General features: G+C 37.6%; 2 protein-coding genes across 3 annotated transcripts; both read left to right on the top strand.

Annotated features, from left to right (window-relative positions):
* The first annotated feature begins 445 nt into the window (after window positions 1-445).
* LOC124630444 (iron-sulfur clusters transporter ABCB7, mitochondrial) lies at window positions 446-14,344 on the top strand. Of its 2 annotated transcripts, none has more exons than XM_047164353.1 (14): window positions 446-615; window positions 724-829; window positions 2,843-2,919; window positions 3,851-4,058; window positions 5,016-5,182; window positions 7,195-7,324; window positions 7,625-7,773; window positions 8,255-8,429; window positions 8,994-9,151; window positions 10,205-10,368; window positions 10,894-11,023; window positions 11,474-11,602; window positions 12,131-12,277; window positions 12,641-14,344. In XM_047164353.1, the coding sequence occupies exons 1-14, from the start codon at window positions 460-462 to the stop codon at window positions 12,884-12,886; spliced, it is 2,142 nt and encodes a 713-aa protein (XP_047020309.1). In that variant the 5' UTR covers window positions 446-459; the 3' UTR covers window positions 12,887-14,344. The 2 variants fall into 2 exon arrangements, with proteins under 2 accessions (XP_047020309.1, XP_047020308.1); XM_047164352.1 differs by having other exon boundaries at window positions 2,789-2,919.
* Window positions 14,345-15,004: 660 nt separating this feature from the next.
* On the top strand, window positions 15,005-20,985 carry LOC124630801 (lebercilin-like protein). The gene is made up of 7 exons (XM_047164813.1): window positions 15,005-15,140; window positions 16,493-16,703; window positions 16,797-16,861; window positions 16,946-17,137; window positions 17,391-17,610; window positions 18,864-19,016; window positions 19,738-20,985. Exons 1-7 carry the CDS (start codon window positions 15,094-15,096, stop codon window positions 20,677-20,679), a joined length of 1,830 nt encoding a protein of 609 aa, XP_047020769.1. The 5' UTR covers window positions 15,005-15,093; the 3' UTR covers window positions 20,680-20,985.
* Window positions 20,986-23,631: the final 2,646 nt, after the last annotated feature.

The following is a 23,631-nucleotide window of genomic DNA, read 5'->3' as shown; positions in this document are numbered from 1 at the left end:
CTGAACCATTTATTGTACCTAGTAGGACTCACGCTTACGCGTTTCCGATATCGATTCCATAATATTATTGTAAGTTAATATTATGATAGCGGGCGAAGTGCTGAAGATTCACGTTAGAACGTTACGTTAGTGGAGATTCATTAAAGAATGTATGTTTACTTTTTACCGTAGCCACTTTTATTTAAATCCCTCATAACAAAGTAGTTATAGATGGGTGTATTTATTAAAGTATTTGGTAAGGTTTTAATAATTGGGTAAGTTAGTTAATGTGTTCAATATAATTAATGTATTTAATACAATATAATTTATTATACTTTTGTAAGAAGAACGTATTTTTTAAGTTTGTGTTACAAATGGCAACATATTTATCTTCCCGCCTACTGCTGTCGTGTGTCAATCGGATTGTCATTGTCAAAATGTCAATTCTTCTAGAGTTGTCTGAGTTGTCACTTTGCCACCATGGCGGCCGCACTGCTGTCAAACAAGCATTTGAGCAAATTAATTCGACATCATGTTAAATTCGCGAAAACTTTAAACAGTACACCATCAGTTATCGTAAACAATCCGCAGTTCAACTTATTCTGTCAACAATGTGCCGCCGCGAGCCACTACAGGGTACATATCACGAGTGAAACATACCAATTTTATACGGTTACATTTTTCGTTGTTTTATTAGTATTTTTATAAAGAAACAGTGTCAAATGCATTCTCTTTCGGTTGTAGCATTATTCTACGACAGGCCCGAACCCCGCTGGTGGGTCGGACACGGCGAAAAATGTGTTGGCAGCTGTTTTGGCAAACAAACCAAAAAAGGGGAAAATACCTGTTGGTAAGCAAAATAAAGCAATTTCCATAATACTCGGACTTAATTTTAATATATTAAATGCTGAATAAAATGTATTTTGATATGTGCAAGTTTAAGGAAGAGCAAAAGTTACATAATATTTTGGTAATGACCTTGTATGGAGTGCTAATTTAATCACAAGTTACAAACATTAAGCATACTTGAATGATAAGCATTAAAATGAACTCACGTAGTAAACATTAACTTGTAATTGTATTTGATAGTGAAGATAAATAGAATTGTATAATAATATCTTAGACTGTTTACTACACAATTAATTGAAGATTTTTTTCAATGAAATGAAATGAATCTCAAGAATCTATCCAATGGCCAAAAAGCTTAAAGAAACTGTTGTCATTAAAATTGTAATTCTTACAATCATTTGGATGCGATGGACAACAAATTAAGGAGATGGCCAAATTTTCATAATAAAAAAACCCAGAATCGACAGCAACGAAATGGGCACCAATGGGTTCATTATGATAGACCTTTTATGGTGCCAAAAAATCCAGTCTGTAATCCATGGGGTATAGGAGCTATATCATATTTTCACAAAAATAGGTTATGTTGAATTTATGTCGATTTTAAAGTTTATTTGCATAAAGGACCATAAAGAACATGGTATACTAACGTTATACATGCGAAGAGTAACATCACCATAGTTACAGAGTTTGCCTGGTAATCAAAAGGTCTTGAGTTTGAGTTTTGACCCCCACCCATTGCACTATTGACATGAACCATTCCAGATACCTACGACTAAGTACCGACCTTACCTACTTGAAGAGGTTTCCCTGTTATGTGTAAACTTCTGAACTGGCAAAGGTTAAGAAAAAAAAAACTTAAAAGTAAAAAAAAAGTTTTTTTTTTATCTTTTAATCACTATTCACATTAGTGAAAAGTTCTCGTCAATGCGAATAATATAAGCCCAAACACGAGGTAGTTAATATTTACCATTGCCGAGTTCCCTTGACCTTCTCTCTTCTCCATCATCAGGTCAGCTCTAAACCATCACTCGTGTATAGTGCTATAATAACAGACATATGTACACCTGAGTGTAAAGTTTTTACCCTATGCGCAACTTTTAATGAACTGCAAACAGAAAAGTTAAGGCTTTTTTATGTACTAAAATCTTTTTGGAAAAAACCTTGTAAAAAGAGAACCCCATGGTTTTTGGATGATATGAAATACTTTTTGTAATCTACACATTATACTGAATCCAACCATACATACGAAGTTTCTGTCGACTCTGGGTTTTTTTTTGGCCATCTCCTTTATGCAAGAAGATAATAAGTTACTCAATTTAGCTACTGAATAAAAAAATATCTGAACAATATGTTTCTACAGTAGATAATGTGTATATTTACATGAATTTTATTCATTGTCACGCTAGAGGCCTGAACTTATTTTTGTAATCATCATATTGTAAAATTCCCAAAAAAATATGACCTTTGTTACATCAAAATTTGAACTGTAATTAAGAGTTCTTATCTCTAGTACCTACACTCCATTATCACTTTATTGTATACTTTTAGCTTAATTACTTGTATATATACAGAACTAGAAACTTCCCTAGTTTTATATTCTGTTATCTCTGAATATTATTTCTCTCCATGTCCATTTCTTTTATTATGAATTCACAAAATGGAATGCTTTCAGCAATTTCTTTCATGCTGTAAAATAAAACCGTGCATCAATACTTATATGCTACGTTTCATACTTTGTAGTGTGTAGCTCATGCACAAACATTGAATTAGCTTAGCAATGTTTTACCTGCTACTGTTATTTTTGTGTACTTTTTGTTACTAATACTTGGTTGGAACGCAGCTCTTTGTTTACCTTTCATGTCCTTTCACCCGCATGTATCCTGCCCGCTTGTAACCTATCCTGTTACGTAACCCTACGTATATCCTAGAAAACATCCTGATTATATTCTCCCCTCCTTAGGTATCCAAAAAAGAGACTGCTTTCACCCAGGTGCCTCTGTTTTGTCTCGTGAAGATATAAACCTGGGGGATGCTAAGCCAGTCTCCGGAGTGGATATGATCCGCGGTATGCTGGAATATGTATGGCCTCAGGTAAGATTTTATATGTTTTTATTATGAGGTGGATATATGGAGCAGCTGTTTAATGTCTTCTTGGCCTTGAATATTTCTGAATAAATTAAAGAAAATACTACCAAATATTGAAAGTCGTGGTGGCCTAGCGGGTAAAGGACCAACCTCTCAAGTATGAGGGTGCGGGTTCGGTCCCAGGTCAGGCAAGTCCCAATGCAACTTTTCTAAGTTTGTATGTACTTTCTAAGTATATCTTAGACACCATGGACTGTGTTTCGGATGACACGTTAAACTGTAGGTCCCGGCTGTCATTGAACATCCTTGGCAGTCGTTACGGGTAGTCAGAAGCCAGTAAGTCTGACACCAGTCTAACCAAGGGGTATCGGGTTGCCCGGGTAACTGGGTTGAAGAGGTCAGATAGGCAGTCGCTTCTTGTAAAGCACTGGTACTCAGCTGAATTCGCTTAGACTGGAAGCCGACCCCAACATGATTGGGAAAAGGCTCGGAGGATGATGGACTACCAAATATTGACTATTCATAAGCTATCGGAATTTCTCCAGTAAGCAGTTCACAATACAATGACTAAGGATTTTTAAACAGATAAATTGTTATCAAATGTTGTTATCACTGTTATGATGATGCATTTTATCTGCAGACACTACATTCTACTTATCAAGTTCCCGAGTTCATGGTCTCCTAATATTTTTTATGTTCATTATTCATTGAGTTAAAATGAATAATCCTTAAGTTAAGTCCATTGATATAGTAATCTATGCAGAGAGTTGAAAAAGGGTGTTGATCATTTTTGTTCTATTAGTCTGCGCTCCATTCTGTATTATTCAATCATTTGCAAAAAAGTTATACTAGCATAGTTTGTTTCATTATTCGTCCAATTTCTATCTCTGAATGGCTTTCATTCCACAATTCAATCCCTATGCTTTCCAAATTACAGGACAATGAGGTGATCAGAAACCGCGTGATGCTATCTCTGTCACTCCTATTTGGCGCGAAATTGATGAACGTGACAGTTCCGTTCCTATTCAAGTATGCAGTGGATGAAGTGAACTCGGTGGCTGTGAGTCCTGCCGGCGATGCGTTGTTGGGAATGGCGACGGTTCCTCAAGCTGCGGGCACTACGGCCTTCTCGTTGTTGATTGGATGTGGGTATAATATTATAAATGCGAAAGTAACTCTGTCTGTCTGTCTGTTACACTTTCACGTCTAAACCACTGAACTGATTTTAATAAAATTTGGTACAGAGATAGAGTTGACCTTGAAAAAGAACATAGGATAGTTTTTATCCCGGACTTTTGAAGAGTTCTCATGGAAACGCGATATAACCTAACTCGATGCGGGCGAAGCCGCGGGTGGATGCTAATTATGGAAATAAAATATTCAAACATGATATGATATCCTAGTGAAAGAAGGTTTAACAACTGACTATATTTTGACTAAAGCAGTTGCACTAATTTGTATATTTGGTACTTACCTATAATACCTGGCGAGACCCGATGCCATCCCTACCCTTCCTCTTTTGTGGGTGATCAGTTGGGAATGGGAAGTACCTAAGTTAACATAGCTTAAGTAAAGGCTAGGCAAGTAATTATTATAATGATATCAGTTATTTACCTATTAAATATAAGCTGTTTCTAGCGGTTGTACCTCGCTTTCCGGGGGATCTTATTCCCGTACCCGGACGAAGGAATAACAATATAAGGAAGTACATAAGGAAATATATAAAGAAAGTACTTAAGGGGAGTACATAATGAAGAATATAAAGAAATAGATAAGAAAGTACATAAGGGGAGTATATAAGGAATTACATAAAAGGAGTACATAAGAAAGTACATAAGGGGAGTAAATAAGCAAGTATATAAGGGGAGTACATACGAAAGTATATAAGGGGAGAACATACGAAAGTATATAAGGGGAGAACATAAGGAAGTATATAAGGAAGTACATAAGGGAAGTACATAAGAAAGTATATCAGGGGAGTACTACTACTACACCCCCCCCATACTACCTGGGAATTGTCTAGTTTCCCAATAATTTTTCCAATAAGCTGGAGTGTGTGAGACAAACTTCAGAAAAGTAATTTTTCCTCTTATTCATTCCAGACGGCATAGCCCGAGCAACTGCGGCTGGTTTCAACGAGCTGCGTAACGCGGTGTTCGCGAAGGTGGCTCAGCATTCCATCAGGAAGCTGGCCTGTAATGTCTTCATACATCTGCACAATCTGGATCTGAGCTTCCATCTTGGGAGACAGACGGGGGCTCTGTCTAAGGTATGGTTGTTCTAATTTCACTATGTAATGTTGTAAGTCCCTATCTGTGAGTTAGTTGAAAAATAGCTGGCTTCGAAAGCAATTTTAACTGCGTGACCTGCTGGGAACTGCCTGATTTTAAAGTAGTTATTAGCTTTCCTCGACAAATAGACTAACATTGAAATCGGTCCAATTCCCTGAGACCAAGCGTTCAAGTAGGCAGACTAACACAAAAGCAAACTCTTCAGATTTACAATTTTATTGTACACAGTTTGCCGATAAGGGTGTGTTTGACGTTTATTGAACGACTGGCTCCATTGAACTTAACTAACTTATAGTGACTTAACCTAATGTGCCTAAGATTAAGTAGGAGTATTGTGCCTACACGCTACAACAACTTTACAATATAAGAACTAGGGCATGCAATACCGGTTAACCGGTTTCGTTTTTACCGGTAAATCGCCCATTTTTGCGGGTTTTAAATTACCGGTAAAAATAATATGAAACCGATAATTTACCGGTTTTTACGTTTTTCTGATAAAATATAGCAATTGTTCATTTAACGTCAAATCTTTGTTATGTAGCTTGAATATAATGTAATGTTGCATACATTACGTATTGTAAGAGTGTTATAGTTGCTGTTTTTTAGAAAAGTAAACTTGTGTGTCCTTAACTATCTCTAGGTTAGATACAAATCTTCTTTCTCATCTTAATTTATAAAATCTAAACAAATTGTATTCATTCAGTTATTCTGTTTTTCCTCATAGCTGTCAGCTCATACTAGGTACAAATGTAGCTAATGCTTATTTTACCTACTCTATGACCTTACTGAGCAAGGGCTTTTACTTCACCACCATGCGGACAGCTCTGAGGACACGGTGGAGCACACAGTCCAGGTGTGCACTGCCTGGGAAGGGTACCGCCGTGTTGTCGTCGAGGCAATAGGCAGCGGCGACCTTTCGCGTCCTTCCCTGGTTCAAGCCATGGTCCGGAGCTAGAGGGAATGGGAAGCCGTCGCCCCTTCTGCGAAGCACTCATGCTCGAGAAGGAGACGGCGGAGCGACTGCGAGTAGCACCTCTCATCCCAGCCGCTGTAGTGGACCAGGAAGACACCACGGGCGCCAAGGGTCGAGAGACGACTCCCGGCCACCGTAGGCGTCGGTCTGTGGGCGGTGAGTTCGAGTGGCTCATCGTTCCACCGTCTGCATAGACAACAGACCCGTGTCAGCGGCGCGCGTTGTTCCACGGGATCCTCAGGGAAATGTCAGCAAACCCAGTGGGGCCCAGCAGGGCCAAGGCCTGCCGGGGCCGCGGGATTGTTCGAAAGAGTTACCGCTACCCTGGTCCATAAAACGCCTACTAAAAAACATGGGTTTTAGACAGAAAGAGTCTGTCATTTGATGATTTACCATAAAAAAGGGCTTTCCCTTCAATGAAAAAAAAATTTTTTACGGTATTATAGCGTTTATCCCGTCTTGTGACGGGGTCGGCTCCTTCCACTTCGTATCTTCCTTCTTCCACTTCGCTCTATCCTCCTGAATAGACATCTTCCTCTTCGAGTTCGCAGATTTTCTTGTCATTCATTACGACACTCAACCACCACGGTTTCGGCCTGCCTTTGCGCCTTTGACCGGGTATATTGAGATTGAGTATCACATTCACACTGCCGATGTCCTCAGGTGTCACTCCTTTTTACATGTCCGTACCATCGCAGCCGTTTCTCTTGCATTTTGTCGGCGACATCGCGTACGGATGGTACTGACATGTTTTTTGTTACGGCCCACGACACAAAAAACGTTTACCACCTTATACTTTGCATATTTATTTAGTTTTTGCTTTAAGACTACCCAATCTTATTGTTATAATATCACATTTTAAAAAAATTACAAAAATATTTTTATTACCGAATTTTTACCGGTAATTTTTGTTTTACCGAAATTGCATGCCCTAATAAGAACATGCCCCAGATATTAGCTTTTTCTTTGAGTACATCAATTAATCTGTATTCTATTTGTTTGTTGTAATCCTCACAGACGATAGACCGCGGTTCCCGCGCCATAAACTTCGTGCTGTCGGCGATGGTGTTCAACATCGTGCCCACGATATTCGAGTTGGCGCTCGTCTCCACCATACTCGGCCTCAAAGGAGGAATAGCTTTTACTGGTAATACTACTTTTATTTTATAAAACTAGCTACGTTTTGCGGGTTCACTCGCTGCTCGGGAGAACTTTTCAAGGAGTTTCAAGAGTAATCAGTCTTTTTATCGTCCCACTGCTGGGCACAGGTCTCCTCTTATACGGAGAAGGATGATGATAATTATGGTGATGATGACGATTTTGATGACGATGAAGATTTTGATGATGATGAGGATTTGATGACGATGGTGATGCTGATGATGACGATGATGATTTCCTGCTAATAGTGTATGCATTGACATATGATGTAGTGAGTGTGTCCTTCCAGGTCTGGCATGGGGCTGCGTGGGCGTGTACGCGGCGTTCACGTTGGCCATCACGCAGTGGCGGACCAAGTTCCGCGTCTACATGAACAAGGCCGAGAACGACGCGGGGAACAAGGCCATCGACTCGCTCATCAACTACGAGACTGTTAAGGTAATATTACAAGTAGGAGCGTATTCAAAACTGTCTTCCGAGAACTTCCCATTCCCTGACAAAAAAAAAAAACCTATGTCACTCGGGCTTACGCCTTTTGTCAACCGCCGCCGTCAGCAGACCGTCACCGAGAAGGAGATTATTTCAGGCTGAGTTTAAAATGACGTGACGGCGATTGTGTGTCCGCCGCGCCGATACATCGGTGGCTCAGTTCTAGAGCTTCGACAAAACACGGTAGTGTGTGGACAAGAACAGTTCCGTGTCTTGTATAGCTGGGACATCGGCCCGTCATAAAACCGTGCCTAGTTCTAGCGGTCACGCCGAACTACTCGAAACATGGGACGACGACGGCTGGATCATGGCGCTCGGATGACGGCCGTGGTAGGCAAATAACCATGGTAATACTTTTTGATGCGGTAAAGAAAAAAGTCGTTACTAAACAAAGCAATTTTACAAACTTAATTACCTCTTTCGGTTCCAGTACTTCAACAACGAGAAGTATGAACTAGAGAAATACGACGTGAGCCTGAAGAAGTACGAGGAAGCTTCCCTGAAGACCGCGTCCTCCCTCGCCGCGCTGAACTTCGGCCAGCACGCCATCTTCAGCGCCGGCCTCAGCATGATCATGATCATGGCGGCCAATGAGATCGCACAAGGTATTATACATAGGTTTATACATATACAGTTAATCATCACGTTTAATCAATGTGGATGGGTGATTTCAGCTTTTCTTGAGAACCTTCATTTCTAATTTGTCATTAGTGTTCAAGATATATTTAGAAAAGTTTTATTGGTATTAGCCTGAACAGAAGGGTAACCCACACTCATATGCGAGAAGTGGTCCACTATGCTACCGCTACTTACAATGTACAGAATTTGTATTGAATACCAGCTGATCCCGCGAACTTCGTTATCGTTTAAACCTTCCCTGGCCCTCTACAAACATTTTAAAACTAAAATTAGCCAAATCGGTTCAGCCATTCTCGAATTTTAGTAAGACTAACGAACAACAATTCATTTTTATATATAAGATTTTTTATTTTTTTGAAAAGAACTGGCTAGCGTGCTAAGTCTAGATAATTTTGTTCGAAATAGTTTAAACCTAATATTGAAGCGATATAAGCAGGTAGACAGCTGTTCCTTCGTGGTTGTACCTACCTTCTGAGGGAACTATTTCCCGCTCAAACTGAACTATAATCATAATAATTTCTCTCTTCCAGGCACGATGACGGTGGGTGACCTGGTGATGGTGAACGGTCTGCTGTTCCAGCTGTCCATCCCGCTGGGCTTCCTCGGCTCCGTGTACCGCGAGGTGCGGCAGGCCCTCATCGACATGCAGACCATGTTCACGCTCATGACTGTGCAGTCCAGGATCAAGGTACCGTTACTTTACAGCCTTTCTATCGTCCTACTGCTGGGCACAGGCCTACTCTCACACGGAGAAGGATTGAGCGGTCATCACCATGTATAAGAGACGCGTGTTGATGATATGATGCTACGGTGAGACGCGCTTGCGCTTGCTTGGACATTCAAGCTGTTCACACGCACGCCGTCGTGTCAGTCAGTGCAATATGGCGAGCAGCGAGGATCTCGGTGTTGTTGCTGCCATTTCCTTTGGCTTAAATTATTTTTATTGGTAAAGAAGCAAAATGATGAACGACGTTGACCATTCCGCCATGTAGTAATCTCCGATCGTAGCGACTTTCCTAGCAACGTTGAATGAAGATCTACTGGTCGCGAAAGCGCAGGAGAGACTGACTGCCCGAGCGCGTGTAAACAGTCGCCGGGCGCCCGCACATTCATCCTTTGAACTTTGCCAAAAAACCGACACTTGCCCGATTCGCGGCATTCACGTTCACAGGCGCGTTCACGGGCTCGGGCGTACCATTCACACGCTCGTGAACGTGAATGTGCTCGTTACATGTAGAGTTGAACGCGCGCGTGTGAACGTAGCATCAGACTTAATAGTCCAGGTTTCCTCAAGATGTTTTCCTTCACCTTTTTATCAGCCATTAGTGTCCAAGATATACTTAGAAAGTACATGCAAACTTAGAAAAGTTTAATTAAATCAAGGTAATCTACTATTTATTATTTTTATATTTATTTAATAGTTTATGTAAACAGTTACACACCCAGAACACAGACAAGAACAAAAATAGATCAAACAGTACAAAGGCACAGTTTATTTTATAAAAAATCTCTTATATTTATCCTTCTGACTTTAGTGTAATTTCATTTGGGTCAGAACAATACGTATTAAGCCTACTTTTCATTGTGGTTGAACAGCAACATGACTCGAGCCACAGTGATGCCAACCACTCAACGTGTTGATACTACTTTGTTTATAAACACAACTTTGCCATGAATATGGGGCTTCACTCTAAAATAACTTTTCCGAATTTAAGTTTTCTTTTTTTTGGAATATTCTCAGGAAAAAGACAAAGCCCCACCTTTGAAAGTCGACCCTAAGACAGCGACGATAGAATTCAAAGACGTCAGCTTCAAGTACATCAACGGCAAACCCATCTTCAACAGTCTGACATTCAGCATACCTGCCGGGAAGAAGATAGGCATTGTTGGCGGATCTGGTAGCGGGTGAGATAATTATGTCATGTTTGAAGTTTCATGTAAATATGTTGAGTACACTGGAATTAAAAAAATATTTATTTATGTATTTAACAATTTATGAGATAAGAAGTAAAATAGTACAACCAAGTACAAAGGCACTGCTTAATCCTAAAGAAATCTCTTCGAGCAGGCCCGAAATATGTACAGATATCAAATATACTAGCCGTCGCCCCCCGACTTCGTACGCGGAGATTTGTAACAGATCACCGCGTACTTTTCAATAGACCTATATAGACCCTGGTTCAAGCCATGGTCCGGAGCGAGAGGGAATGGGAATGGGATGTCATCACCTCCTCCGATGCAGGCACGCTAGAGAATAATGTAACTTCCGTACAATGATACAATTCGTCAGGTCGATGCAGTAGCTTCTGAACCTTCAGGGTACAAACAAATAAAAAAATAATATTCTCTTCATTATATCAGTATCCGATAAATCCTTATGACTATATAATAATAAAACATGACACTAATATAACGTATAATCCTTACCAGTAAATCCACGATGGTCCGCCTGCTGTTCCGTTTCTTCGAGCCGCAGTCGGGCACTATCAAGATAGCCGGACAGAACATCCGCGACGTCGACCTCTCCTCGCTCAGGAAAGCTATCGCTGTTGTACCACAAGTCAGTATAGCATTATAACTGGAATATATTTGTGTTCATTCTACTATTTCAGACAGTAAAATATATTTTTTAACGTAATGGTATTAAACTGTGGTAATTATGGTTACAAATAAGTAGGAGAGAATGTTGAAATAGCTTGAAAAATGGAAGGTGATTTTCAAAAAGTACTTATTTTTTGTGTTAATTTAAAAGTTTACTCTAATGAATCCTAGATCTCTGCAGAAGAATGTTATTTGAACATGTTGTATGGGTAGTTAGAACCCAGAAAATCTGACAACCAATCTTAGCAGTAGGTTATAAATAAGGGTTGTCCGAGCAACTAGTTAGAGAAGGTTAGATAGGCAGCCCCTGCATGCCAAAACCTTGGAACCTGACCTAAACATGAAGAACATGAAGAGGCTTCAATTGTACATATTATTTCCTAATTACACCACTCGCAAAATGTTGCAGGACTGCGTTCTATTCCACGACACGATCTTCCACAACCTGCACTACGGCGACCTGAAGCAGCCGCAGGACAAGGTGTACCACGCCAGCAAGATGGCCGAGCTGCACGACGCCGTGCAGACCTGGCCTAAGGTATGTATTGTACTTGTGGTAATATTGGATAGCATAAACCATAGAAAACTCTCCTAAGAGAAGAGTGCCAAAATGCGGGTGTGCGGGGAAGGAGGAATGTTACTGTCTTCGTCTTTATGCGTCTTCTTTGGAACCTGTTTATTTATTGTAATACTTACACGTTATAGGCGTTTCAAAGAATCCGAATGCTTCATTGTTAGTTGTAACTCATCGTTTTGGTCATGCTCACGGTACGAATCTAGAAGAAGGTGCTTGCATTATGGCATCTCCACTCATCTTTCCTTACTCCAAGGCATGAATTATCTATCCCTGTCTATGTCTGTTTCCGTGTGTCATTTTTGCATTGAACCATGTTACATGGCATTACTTCGCATCCGAATTGAGATGGCTCTCGTAGAATTAAACAGTACTTTTGTTCTCAATTGTGTTATGCCATTTCTTATTGCTGTTTACACAGTGCATATATTTTTTTAAAGAACTTGATATTAAAGAATATACAATGACAGTAATAATTTATAATCCTCCCAGGGCTACGAGACACAAGTAGGCGAGCGCGGACTGAAGCTGTCGGGCGGCGAGAAGCAGCGCGTGGCGATAGCGCGGGCGATACTGAAGGACTCGCCCATCATCGTGTTCGACGAGGCCACCTCCAGCCTCGACTCGCTCACCGAACATGTACGTATACCATTGAAACATATGATATAGATATTATGTAGATTGTTTGCCCTGAAGTATAGAGGGATTTTATTAAATTTTCACGTAAAAAAAAATTAACATAATTTTTACAGGTTGTGTAATTTAAGTTAAATAAATATCTAAATATTCATGCTACTCTCAAAAGAAAAAAATAGTCAATTTTAAGCATACCTGTATATAACAAAGCAATCAACGATTGAAGACTCTACATTAAATGCAGTACTGTATTTATTGACGGTTAACGTCATCCGATCCCAAACACAATATATGGCTTCTACGGCGTCCACTGTTATTAGGATACTTGTTATTTAATATGAAAATAACCATATTCCTTCCCCACAGGCGATCCTCCAAGCCCTAAAAGCAGCCACAGTAGGCCGAACCTCAATCTGCATTGCCCACCGTTTATCCACGGTGGCCGACGCCGACGAGATACTCGTGTTAGAACGAGGAGCCATCACCGAGCGAGGAACACATACCCAGCTCCTCGCCAACCCGCAGTCGCTCTACAGCAGGCTGTGGGCCAAGCAGAAGCAGGACAACGAACCTCTTCCACCACCCAGGGGAGTCTCCGCAGTACCCAAGTGAACATACACTAGTCCAATAGATAAACATTTTTGGAATGGAGTACCTATGCCACGATGTTGGTAGGTAGTATAATTTATGAGTATAGATACTTGTTTTTTTTTTTTGTTAAAGGTTGTGTGTGGACTGAGTCATTTGAGAAATTGAACAAAAAGCGAGCTTGATCCAAGTGTATGGTTTTCGAGGCATAAATAAAATTCTGAATTCTAGAAGAATACTACACGCTTGTTGAATTTCTTTTAAATTGTATCGTTTCTTTACCGTTCAATACCACTCAGTCCATTATGACAAACTTTTTTTTAGGATACAACTCCAAAAAATTGTATTCATCGACGCAATAAGTTTAGTGTTCTAATGAATACTGATTAATCAATACCAAATTTATTTTTAGTATGATGTCTTCAAGACAGTTTGAGACAATATTTTTGTGTTACATACACAAAAATATTGTCTCAAACTATCTTGACGCTTAAAACAGTCTCCTATAGTATATGTTATTATTATACGTTAAACTACCTTATGTTGAAGCTTGTATTATCACTACCTCTTTTTCAACATAATTGTCAGTGAGAAATTATTTGATTTCTGTCATTGTTGATGACATTTCAAAATGGGGGAGGAGTTAATTTCGCATTGAGGCGCTTTCATTGTAAGTATGTGATAAAGCCTGGATATGGGTAGTGAAAAGTGCCTGAAATGTCTGTAAAATGTTTAAAATTGCTTTGAACCTCAATGTCACTATTCTTATTGATTTATAGATAATAGAATAATAGAGACACACTGTTTTTTGATGCAGTTGATAGTTGCTGTTAGTCAGAACAACCAATAGTATCATTGCTTGAAAACTGACAGCTGTCAACTGTGACAGCACAAAACACGCTGTGGCACTATGTTGTTTTACATGTCAAATGGACTATTCAAATGTCAAATAAACTAAAAATGTATAAAACAGGATTAAAATGTAGAAACAATTAAAAGTCCTCTAAAATTGAAAAAAATATATAATTCAGTAATTTGACATGTAAAGTGAGTTTTTTTATAATTATATTTATTTTGTATTCAAATGTTGTTTCTAAAGTAACCAAAATAGAAACAGATTTGTATTGTTATTTTACTACGTTGTTAAATTCGATGGTAAAATAAGCCGAAGTAATTTGACGATTCTGACATAAGAAAATTCGTCAATTTACTCACGGTCCTCTTGATCAATACTCGAAGATTATATCGATAATTTTAATCGATAAAAGTGACGTACTCTCGAACAATCGATATCGATAAAAAATAGCCAATAAGGCTTCCCTTTACGTTTCAGATAATTTTTGTGACGTTAAAATCTGCAGGCAAATGGCATAAGATGAAAAATGAATAAATGTTGAGAATATTGTGAAATGTTTATGTAAATAATACAGTTGATACGATGTACAGTAACTTGTTAAATAAGTATATTATTTTGGTTACATATTACTTGTTTTATTTTTAACTTTAATAAACATATACCTCGTTATTGATAGATTTTTTGTTTGATTGATTTAATTTATTGACGTTTAACGGCGCAAGTACAGTTGACTTGATTGTGACTTTAGTTTTTGTTTATAACTTACTCGACGGTAAAGATAATATTTGAGCTTGACGTTGCGTAATTCTATGATTCTACTGACTATAGTAATACTGAGCCCAGTTGGGTGCCAATTTATAAATTTTTGTTTAAAGTTCTTCACCAAAAGGATGTAGGTCGCCGGAAGACGCTGGATTCATGTGGCCTCCAACAGGTATCTGTGGAGATCTAAGGGGGAGGCCTATGTTCAGCAGTGGACGTCCTATGGCTGAGATGATGATGATGAAAAGAATGACAGACTCGGGTCCCAATAGAATCTCATAGTAAGGAAAAACAAATGCCTTGCTAAATCTGCGACTTTTAGAAACATATTACGCCACCTCACTTGACCTCATATTGCACCTCATTTAACACACATACGAGTCATCGACATAATATGCATCATAGATATTATGAACCTCATGTCGCAAGTGTCGCAACCTGCCAGTATCAATACGAATTTCGAATCAATCGATTGACATGTTATCGGTAACCATAGCAACGGACGTAACAACATACAACTGTCGTTTGGGTTATTTTCAGCAAAAAATATCTTTTGCTCGCTTTTCGAGCGCTTATTTTGTACAAAATGGTGTTTTGTATGTGAAGACAAAGAATGTCAGTGTTGAGTTTGATCCCGGAAGATAAACGTAAAGACCAAAGGTAACTTGTTTTGTCAAAATCTTTTACCCGACTGGTCTAGAAGGGTCGTGAATTTTCTGTATACTTACAGAAAACAAACGTAGTTCTTATAAGTACCTACCTACATAGATTGTAGCGTCGAATGCTAGCTAAGTTTAGGTTTTATTTGCAGTACTTTTGTCATTTGTGACCAAAATGAAGTTCATATTATTAATATTTGATTGACTGAATTCTCAATGCCTATGCATATTTGAACAACGCTGCAGCTCGCGAATACATTGACTAAAAAATCCTTACCTACAAGTCAATTAGACCTATACTTAAGTCTGCTAGTATCAATTCATATGCTTGGATAACCTTATGTAGATGATGATGTGGTGTAGATAAAAGTGCGGCATATGATTTAGAAATTAGCTAGGCTAAAAGGCCAACGGCGATTGTTTAACTTATATCTATCTTTTTTACGGAATCCATTTTTATTTTCAATCAGTACTTACCTACCCCTACAAAACATTAATTAATATCATAATCTTTCTACGAAATCGTAGAATAACTAGGTAAATAGATTAGGTACTAGATAAGTATCGTAGTGTGACTATGATAAGTAATAGTGAATGAGGTAGTGACTGGCTAGACAGGGTGTTGACGAATAGGCTTTGATACAATAGAAAATTATGAAAAAGTTTTGGGGCAACACATAGGAAACATGTAAGTATGCACCAAATAGGTACTTACTTACACAAAAGAGGTTCAGTTTAGGTAACACGACACGAATTCCAAGAGTAAAGAAAATAAACCCCATCAGGCACAGAATATCATATCTCCGCAAAAAGATTTAAGTTAAACAATTTGATAAGTTGATTCAAGTTTTAAATAGATATAAGTACCTACATAGGTACTATATCATGAAGTTCTAAAATACGGGCCTAAAATTCTTGAACTAAATAAGTAGACAGTCTACGCAAAAGTTTTGCACGTCATAGGATAATAACCCAGCCTTTGTTGTACTTCACAAAGGGGCATCCTTGAATTGAAATACAAAAGTAGGCACAGTTATAGATTCCTTCAATGCTATTCGGCTCAATGACGTCTTTGATACACGAAAAGATTCCATATTCATCATTTGTTGCTTGTCATAAAAAATAATAACTTGAGGATTTTTTTCCTTTGAAAGTGTTCAGTCGTAGTTCAAACGAGCATTGGAAAACATGATGCATTTGCATTTTTCAACCAGTGGCCGCTTGGCACCTGTTTAGAAGCAAATTTATTTCTGTTGTCTTCAAAGCGGGTTTCCAAAAATAAGAGCTTTTCTTTGTGCTGCAAATCCGATGTTAGTAGTTTTGTGACTGTAAAATTATTTTTCCGAATTCCAGAAAGGAATCCCTAGAGAGTGTATACAGCAGTAACTCTCGGCTGAACTTACTGAACAAGCGCAAACGCATCAACCCTCTCACTATGGACGCGTCCAACACTTCCCTGAGTAAGGCTGGGGACAGATATGTGACACAGCGAGTTCTGTCCGCCAAGACGCATCGGGTGAAACAGCTGCAGAATCAGTTGTCTGATGCGCACTATCATTTGCAGGTATGCTCTTTACTTAACTATTAAGACCTTTAAGGGTACCTAGTGAGAGAAACCTGTTTTCATACCAACACTTTCTTCTAACAATATTTGCAGGAACTGAGCAACGAGAACAGAGTATTACGTGCCATTCAGAAGAAACAAGAAATAGCATTACAAAGGTACACAACTAATCTGTGAACTAAGTGTAACTGTTTTTTTTTTTAATATAAATAGGCAATTTAAAATGTTTCTTCAAAATCTAGGTATGAAAATTCGAACGCTGAACTGCCAACGGTACTAAACTCGCACAATGAAGAAATGAGGATACAGCAATCGAGGTATAAACAGTTGAAGCAGCAGTTCAAGGAAGTCACAGCCAAGTTGAAGGAGAGAGACATGCAGCTGCAGCAGTTGAAGGATGAACATCAGCATTTGTTGGAGCTGAGTAAAGACAGGTAAGGAGTTCAGGAGCTGTTGAAGAATTTAGGTGTTAAGGGTCTGAATAAGACAGCAACTTGAGCTTTGTCATGCGGCATTGCACATTGCACAAGAGACCGTGGCAGATTTCATCAAATGTCCGCTCAAATTGTAGTGGTAATATTATGTAAAAAAAAACTGTTTCAATCTGAAAGTTCTCTCGATGTAAGTGTCACCAAATATAGAACTTTTTGCATCAAAAAGTTTTTCTCTTTCATGTAATTATTCTAGAAATCTACTAGAACGTGAAAAACTCCAAGCCCAAGTAACGGACCTAAGTTCTAAAGTTCAGCAACAGAATGAGACGATCACGATGCTACAACGTCGCATAGCTCTCGAAGCGAAGAACTTTAGACATCAGCTGCAGACGGAAATCAATAAGCATAAGGACACGAGACATGATCTGGACCTGGCTATCAATAATGCTGATAAACTTACTACTATTATTGAGGTTAGTAATTAAATTTTTCCAAAGGGTAAAGGAATATTTATAATTGCTGATGTGATTGTTTGTTAGGCTTTAAAGTAAGTTGCCGCTGTCCCGTTGAAAATATTTTGTTTAAACCATAATTTTAAATTGGATAGGGGTCGAATACTGGAGATAGTTCGGGACGAGGGTGAAGCCAACCGACCGGCAGCAAATACTTAAATTGCAAATAATTTTCGATTTAAATGAATATAATATTTTTTACAATAAGTAATGGGAATTTAACTATAAAAACACTTTAATTTTAATAACAATTTAAAATGACTTGTCTGTAACCATAAAATAAATTCCCCTTCAATTTGTATACAATGAAGTGGCGTAATTGTTCGAGCCTTTGAAAATATCGGAGGCCTGTTCACTGAGAAGTACGTACATCAACCATTTAAATGTCTTTCTCCAGTAAGCATAACCAGTGTAAGGCAAACTTATTGGGGCATAAAACAAAATGATAAAACGAATTTGTTCATTGAGTTCTAGAAGTTTGTTTTACAGTATATTCCTACGTATATACTAAGGAGAGATTTTTTGGGGATAGTCTCCCAAAAAAATAAAAAATTATAACAGTTTGAATAATTTTGTAGAAAATATGATTGAAAAACTGTCCCTTATTCATTTGTTTCCGGGTTTCAAAGTATAAATTAATGTACTGTCACATTTCGTCGTATTCTTTTTCTGTCGCATTTCCTGATATCCGATACCGATTTTTCCTTATCAGTTTCCTGAATTCTTCACTAATTCCTCTTTTTATTCTTTTCAGAATCACTCATTAATGTTTTCCTAATCAACGTTCCATTTTCTGTTTGGTTTATATCTGTTTTTCATTACACAAAATGATTCTAAAGGCTATTCTTCTTTTGTGCAAATTTCAATTCACGGCTTCGGTGTATTCGGATTAGCGGGTCTTGGAAACGTCTTTAATGTCTCGACAATGCCACATCATTCTGTTATATCTACCGAGAACTTTTTTATTATAACAACAATAGTCTTTTCACTGAAAGGTTAGTTGGAGGTGTATAATACGGCCCACATTTTGTCTTTTGTCTGTCGGTACAAATCACTCACAGTTCCTGGAATCTGGCAGGCGTAGACTTTGGGGTTTTCCTTAATTGAAAAAAAAAACTTGATAGCTTTTGGAATAAGAGTCGATTCTGGGAATCGAGGCCTTACGATCGCACTGGTTAAATAGTTTACTTTAATTTGGTTCACATTTGTTCTAGATGAAAGAGAAAATGCTAAGCACAGCAGCGAGTAGAACCCTCAAATCCCCCGTCAAGACGTCATCTGGGACGAGCATATCTAAACAATCAACAAACAAGGCTAGATCTGAAACTGACACAAGCACTACACGAGCGAGAGACGACAGAATTATGGTAAGTTAGAACATCATTTTCCTGATTTAAATAAACTACTGGTGTGATAAATTCTGCATAGAGGCATTTTCTTTAGTGGATGGTACTTTACTTCACGTAATTGTTAAGCCTGCCGTGATATCTCCGAACCTATATAAATATCGTGAAATAAAAAGAATACATTCACATAAAATTGTGTATATGTATGAACAAAGCGCTGTCGTAAAAATTGCTTGAGTTGTTAGCAGTGTTACATAAATCTTTCGTTTTACTGATGGATAAGAATTTTGCATATTATTTGGCTGGTATAGACACTGATTACAACAAGAGATCAATCTAGATAACATTTCTCGTAGTGGCAATAGCGTAAATGTCTAAATTACAAAAGTCTAAAACAAAATGTGCTATTTCAGGCCAGATTTTTGTTTGTATTCAGATTACTGTGACAAATTCTGTCTGCTCCAATTTACGAACGCGTGCCAAAATGTTTGCATACATTTATTTCTCAGGAGAACCCTTTGTTCCGAGGGCACTATTGTTATATGTCAACATATTGTACCCTCTGTACTTTTCCTGAATTGTTTTGTGAGCCAATTTGAAATATGAGTTTCTTGCCCAAGTTATTTATAATAAGATAACCAAAACAAAGTATATTTGAAAAAGGGTTTATTTGTAGTCTTCCTAGAGCAAACACAAATAAATATGCTTTTCAGAGTCAATATTTTACTATTGGAGTTTTCAGATCGAGCAAAATATAATGGCGAAACTGTGTGAGAACTCTCGTAGCCTGAGCAGTGCGCTATCTCACGATGAAGAGACTTCATCATCCACCGAACCTCGCTCCCGGTACGCCAGAAGTAGATCCAACTCCACTATATCTCGATCCACTCCCACTCCTGGAGCAAGAAAAAATTCTAAAGGCTCCGATGAAGTTATGGAGTTAGCTAAAACTGTACAAGACGGAATGGCAGATCTCGCAATATTCGACGACGATGACTTGAGAACTTCACCAGATGAATTACATATGAAAATGGAAGCAATGAAAACAGAACTAATGAATAAAATTAAAAGCGATGAGACTCCTTCTAGGAAACCTAGTGCACTAAGGAGAAAGTCAACAGAAGAATCTATTGAAGAACAAGAGGAAAATGAAGAACTAGAACGTCCAAAATCTAGAGGAAGAAGAAATTCTAATGTGTCCTTTTTCGAAAAATCTGCCATTGAAGATTCTACCACAACAGTGGCCATACACGAAGGAGAAGTAGAAATGAAATTCAAACGTGAAGCTAGTGCCTTAGAACGTAAAATTGCTGGCAAACCAATAGAGAAATACTGCAAAGATATCATCCAAGATATAGAGAAAAGCAGCAAAGTTATTGACAAACACATGAAATGTTTCAACCAATCGAGATTCGAGAGCGACAAACTAGTTCAACAGTTGGAAGCCGTTGATAAAATAAATGAATTTGTGAATGCAAATGGAGAAATACCAGAGTCAGCTTTAAATGAACTGAATAATAACTTTAAGATGTTGACTGACCAAGTGTTTACTGATGTTATTCCTGTTGGTAGGAAGCGGTCAATCTCTGGTAGAAGGGGCTCACGGGAATCTAAGACAAATTTACTTGGTGACGCGAATCTGACGAACCAGGATTTATTGGACGATTTGTTGGGGAAGAAATGATATACGGCCTTAGAATTTAAAATTGTCCACTCTCAGAGCGGAGACTAGTGTTTCGTGATTCCCGCTGCGGTGGGTATTAATCTAATTAAAACAACTTGACTCGAAGAGACTCGCTTTGTAACTAATTGGGTAGTTTACTCAGACGGCGACTTCATTAAGATAAACCAACATTTTTATTAAATTTGCTTCTATTACATTTTTATTCTGAAAAGTCTCTTGAGATTTTAATTACTCTTACAGCTTTGTTTCGACATTATACTCTGGAATTATGAATAATAATTATGTTAGTGGCAGTTTTATAATGATATCAAAGAAGACGGATCAAAATTGCCCCACGTCCTATAACAATGTGACGTATCTCAAAAAAAAGATAAAAATGTTTAAAAAAATATGGCATACTCTCCAATTCATTTTTTTTACACCTTCATACGAAAAAAATGCTTTAAAAATTGTTCAGGCGCTGTTATGAAAACATCGTTCATAGGACTATTTATGAACTATTTTATTACATTATTTTTTGTTTTGATAGGGTATACCTCACAGATGGTCCCATAATCATCAGGTCAGGATCTGATGATGGAAACCCTGAGAAATCCAGGGCAACTTTTGAAAGTTGTAGGCATGCGCAGGATAAAAACTTGACTATAAGGTGTACGTCTTATAACAATATGCAACAGTGAAGGTTTGAAGCTGACTTGATGATGGAGACCAGAGAAGGGCGAGGGAACTGGACAACTGAATATGTGTACTGCCTCGTGTTTGGGCTTATATTATTGGTATTGATAAGAACTTTCCACTTATGCGGATAGTGACAACTGTGCTTGTCACTGAAAAGCCAAAAAAAAAAAACTTTTTACGATAAAAAAACTTCCAAAAACACTGAAAAGCAAAAAAAAACTAGTCTTAGGAGCATCGGCCCAGAAGTCGTTGGGGAAATAAACTTAGGTACATCCATTAGACACCGACTTCTGAGGTAGTTTAAATATTTTGCTGTCGATTTCCCTCGACCTTCTCTGGTATCCATCGTCGGGTCAGCTCCAAACCTTCACTGTTGCAAAGGTCTATTCAATACAAATAATATGAGCCCAAACACGAGGTAGTTTACATATTCAGTTGTCGAGTTCCCTCGACCTTCTTTCGTCTCCATCATCAGGTCAGCTCCAAACCTTTACTGTTGCATATTGTTATAAGACATACACCTTATAGTCAAGTTTTTATCCTGCGCATGCCTACAACTTTCAAAAGTTGCCCTGGATTTCTCAGGGTTTCCATCATCAGATCCGGACCTGATGAATATGGGACCACCTGTGAGGTATACCCTATCAAACAAAAAAATAATTTAATAAAATAGTCCATAAATAGTCCTATGAACGATGTTTTCTTAATAGCGCCTGAACAATTTTTAAAGCATTTTTTTCGTATGAAGGTGTAAAAAAAATGAATTGGAGAGTATGCCATATTTTTTTAAACATTTTTATCTTTTTTTTGAGATACGTCACATTGTTATAGGAGGTGGGGCAATTTTGTATGGATTGTGATCCGTCTTCTTTCATAGGAGACTTTAATTAAAGTTGTCATGTAACTTCTAGTGCTTTTACACTGAGAATTGAAATACCAGTTTGAAGAGCATATTGCGAATTAATTTCTTAATACTATTTAGAGTGTTACTTTTGGTTAATTTTCTTTTTTGTATTCATTTAATACTTCAACACTATAATTATTTCAAAATTAACAGTTAACGTTTCATTTTGGAAACGTTTTAATGGTATTTTGTATCAAGGTCGATGATTGCAGCCAATTGAATACTTGAATAGATTCAAATTGAATATAACTGTCGAGGCGTATAATATCAAATACCAATAGTAAAATTTCAATAGTCATTGAACCGGCCAACTAAATTATATGAACGAGTTTTCGTGTTAAGTTTCTTCGTTTCTTCTTGTTGAGTTTTCTCTAAAATAATAAATGAATCTGTAAGGATTATCAGACTTAATATTATTACTAGACATTTTCGTAAAAGTTTCACCACGGCCTAATTTCTTTGAGAGCTAATGAATAGTAGAAGTCGCGAATAGGACCAAAATAGGTTAGTTTTAATATTGTATAAACCTAATAGTTAATTCAATAGAAATGTTCAGATTCTACTGCGGTCACATTTAGGCAAGTTTTGTCCAAAAGCTAGAATATAAAATTATCTGCAATGAAAACATTTTCCTAGATCTTAATAGTTAGGGCAAAATGTTTTGCTTTGAATAGCTAATTACAATCATGTATTTTTGTGTGTTATCTTTTGTCCTCCTACTTCAAATTATGCATTTTAAAAACTTGATTGTAGGATTCTTAGTTCATATGTAACATTATCGTTAACCCCCATATTGTATCTGGATTTCAGACATTATACACAATGTGAACGTCCCATAGACAACAGGAATGCTTTATAAATATGACTTTATTCAAATGCTGAAAAAACAAATAAATAATTGTGTTAATTTATTAATAAAATATTGAGTGCTATGAATGCGTGTGTGTGCGTTTTGTATATCGATGTATATCTGAGCTCTTTATATCAATTGTTATTCATTATACAGGACCATGTGATTCAATGATGAATAAATATTTTATTTTTGGGTACGTTTGTGTTTCATTTTCATTGTTAATAATTTTATTGTATATGGTCATGGTTTTAACGCGTCACAAATAATTTTTAACAAAAGTTTATCGATAAATCAATTATTTTTTATGTAGATAAGTGACACAGGTAACTATAGCTATTTTCCTACATGTAACTGATGTACCTTTACTACAAATATAAAGTTAACTTTCTAAAGGTATAGGATATACTGATGTCTTCATGTAATTATCTGATTACGCTTCGCGAACGTTCAATGTTTTCAGAATAACTATCCGAGCTATTGTCTGCCAGCGTTATCTAATAAAACCTAATTGATCCAA

This window comes from Helicoverpa zea, chromosome 5, assembly GCF_022581195.2.
Source record: "Helicoverpa zea isolate HzStark_Cry1AcR chromosome 5, ilHelZeax1.1, whole genome shotgun sequence".
NCBI classification, from domain to species: Eukaryota; Metazoa; Arthropoda; class Insecta; order Lepidoptera; family Noctuidae; genus Helicoverpa; species Helicoverpa zea.
The sequence above is the reverse complement of the archived record's forward strand: the minus strand, read 5'-3'. Positions and strand labels throughout refer to the sequence as shown.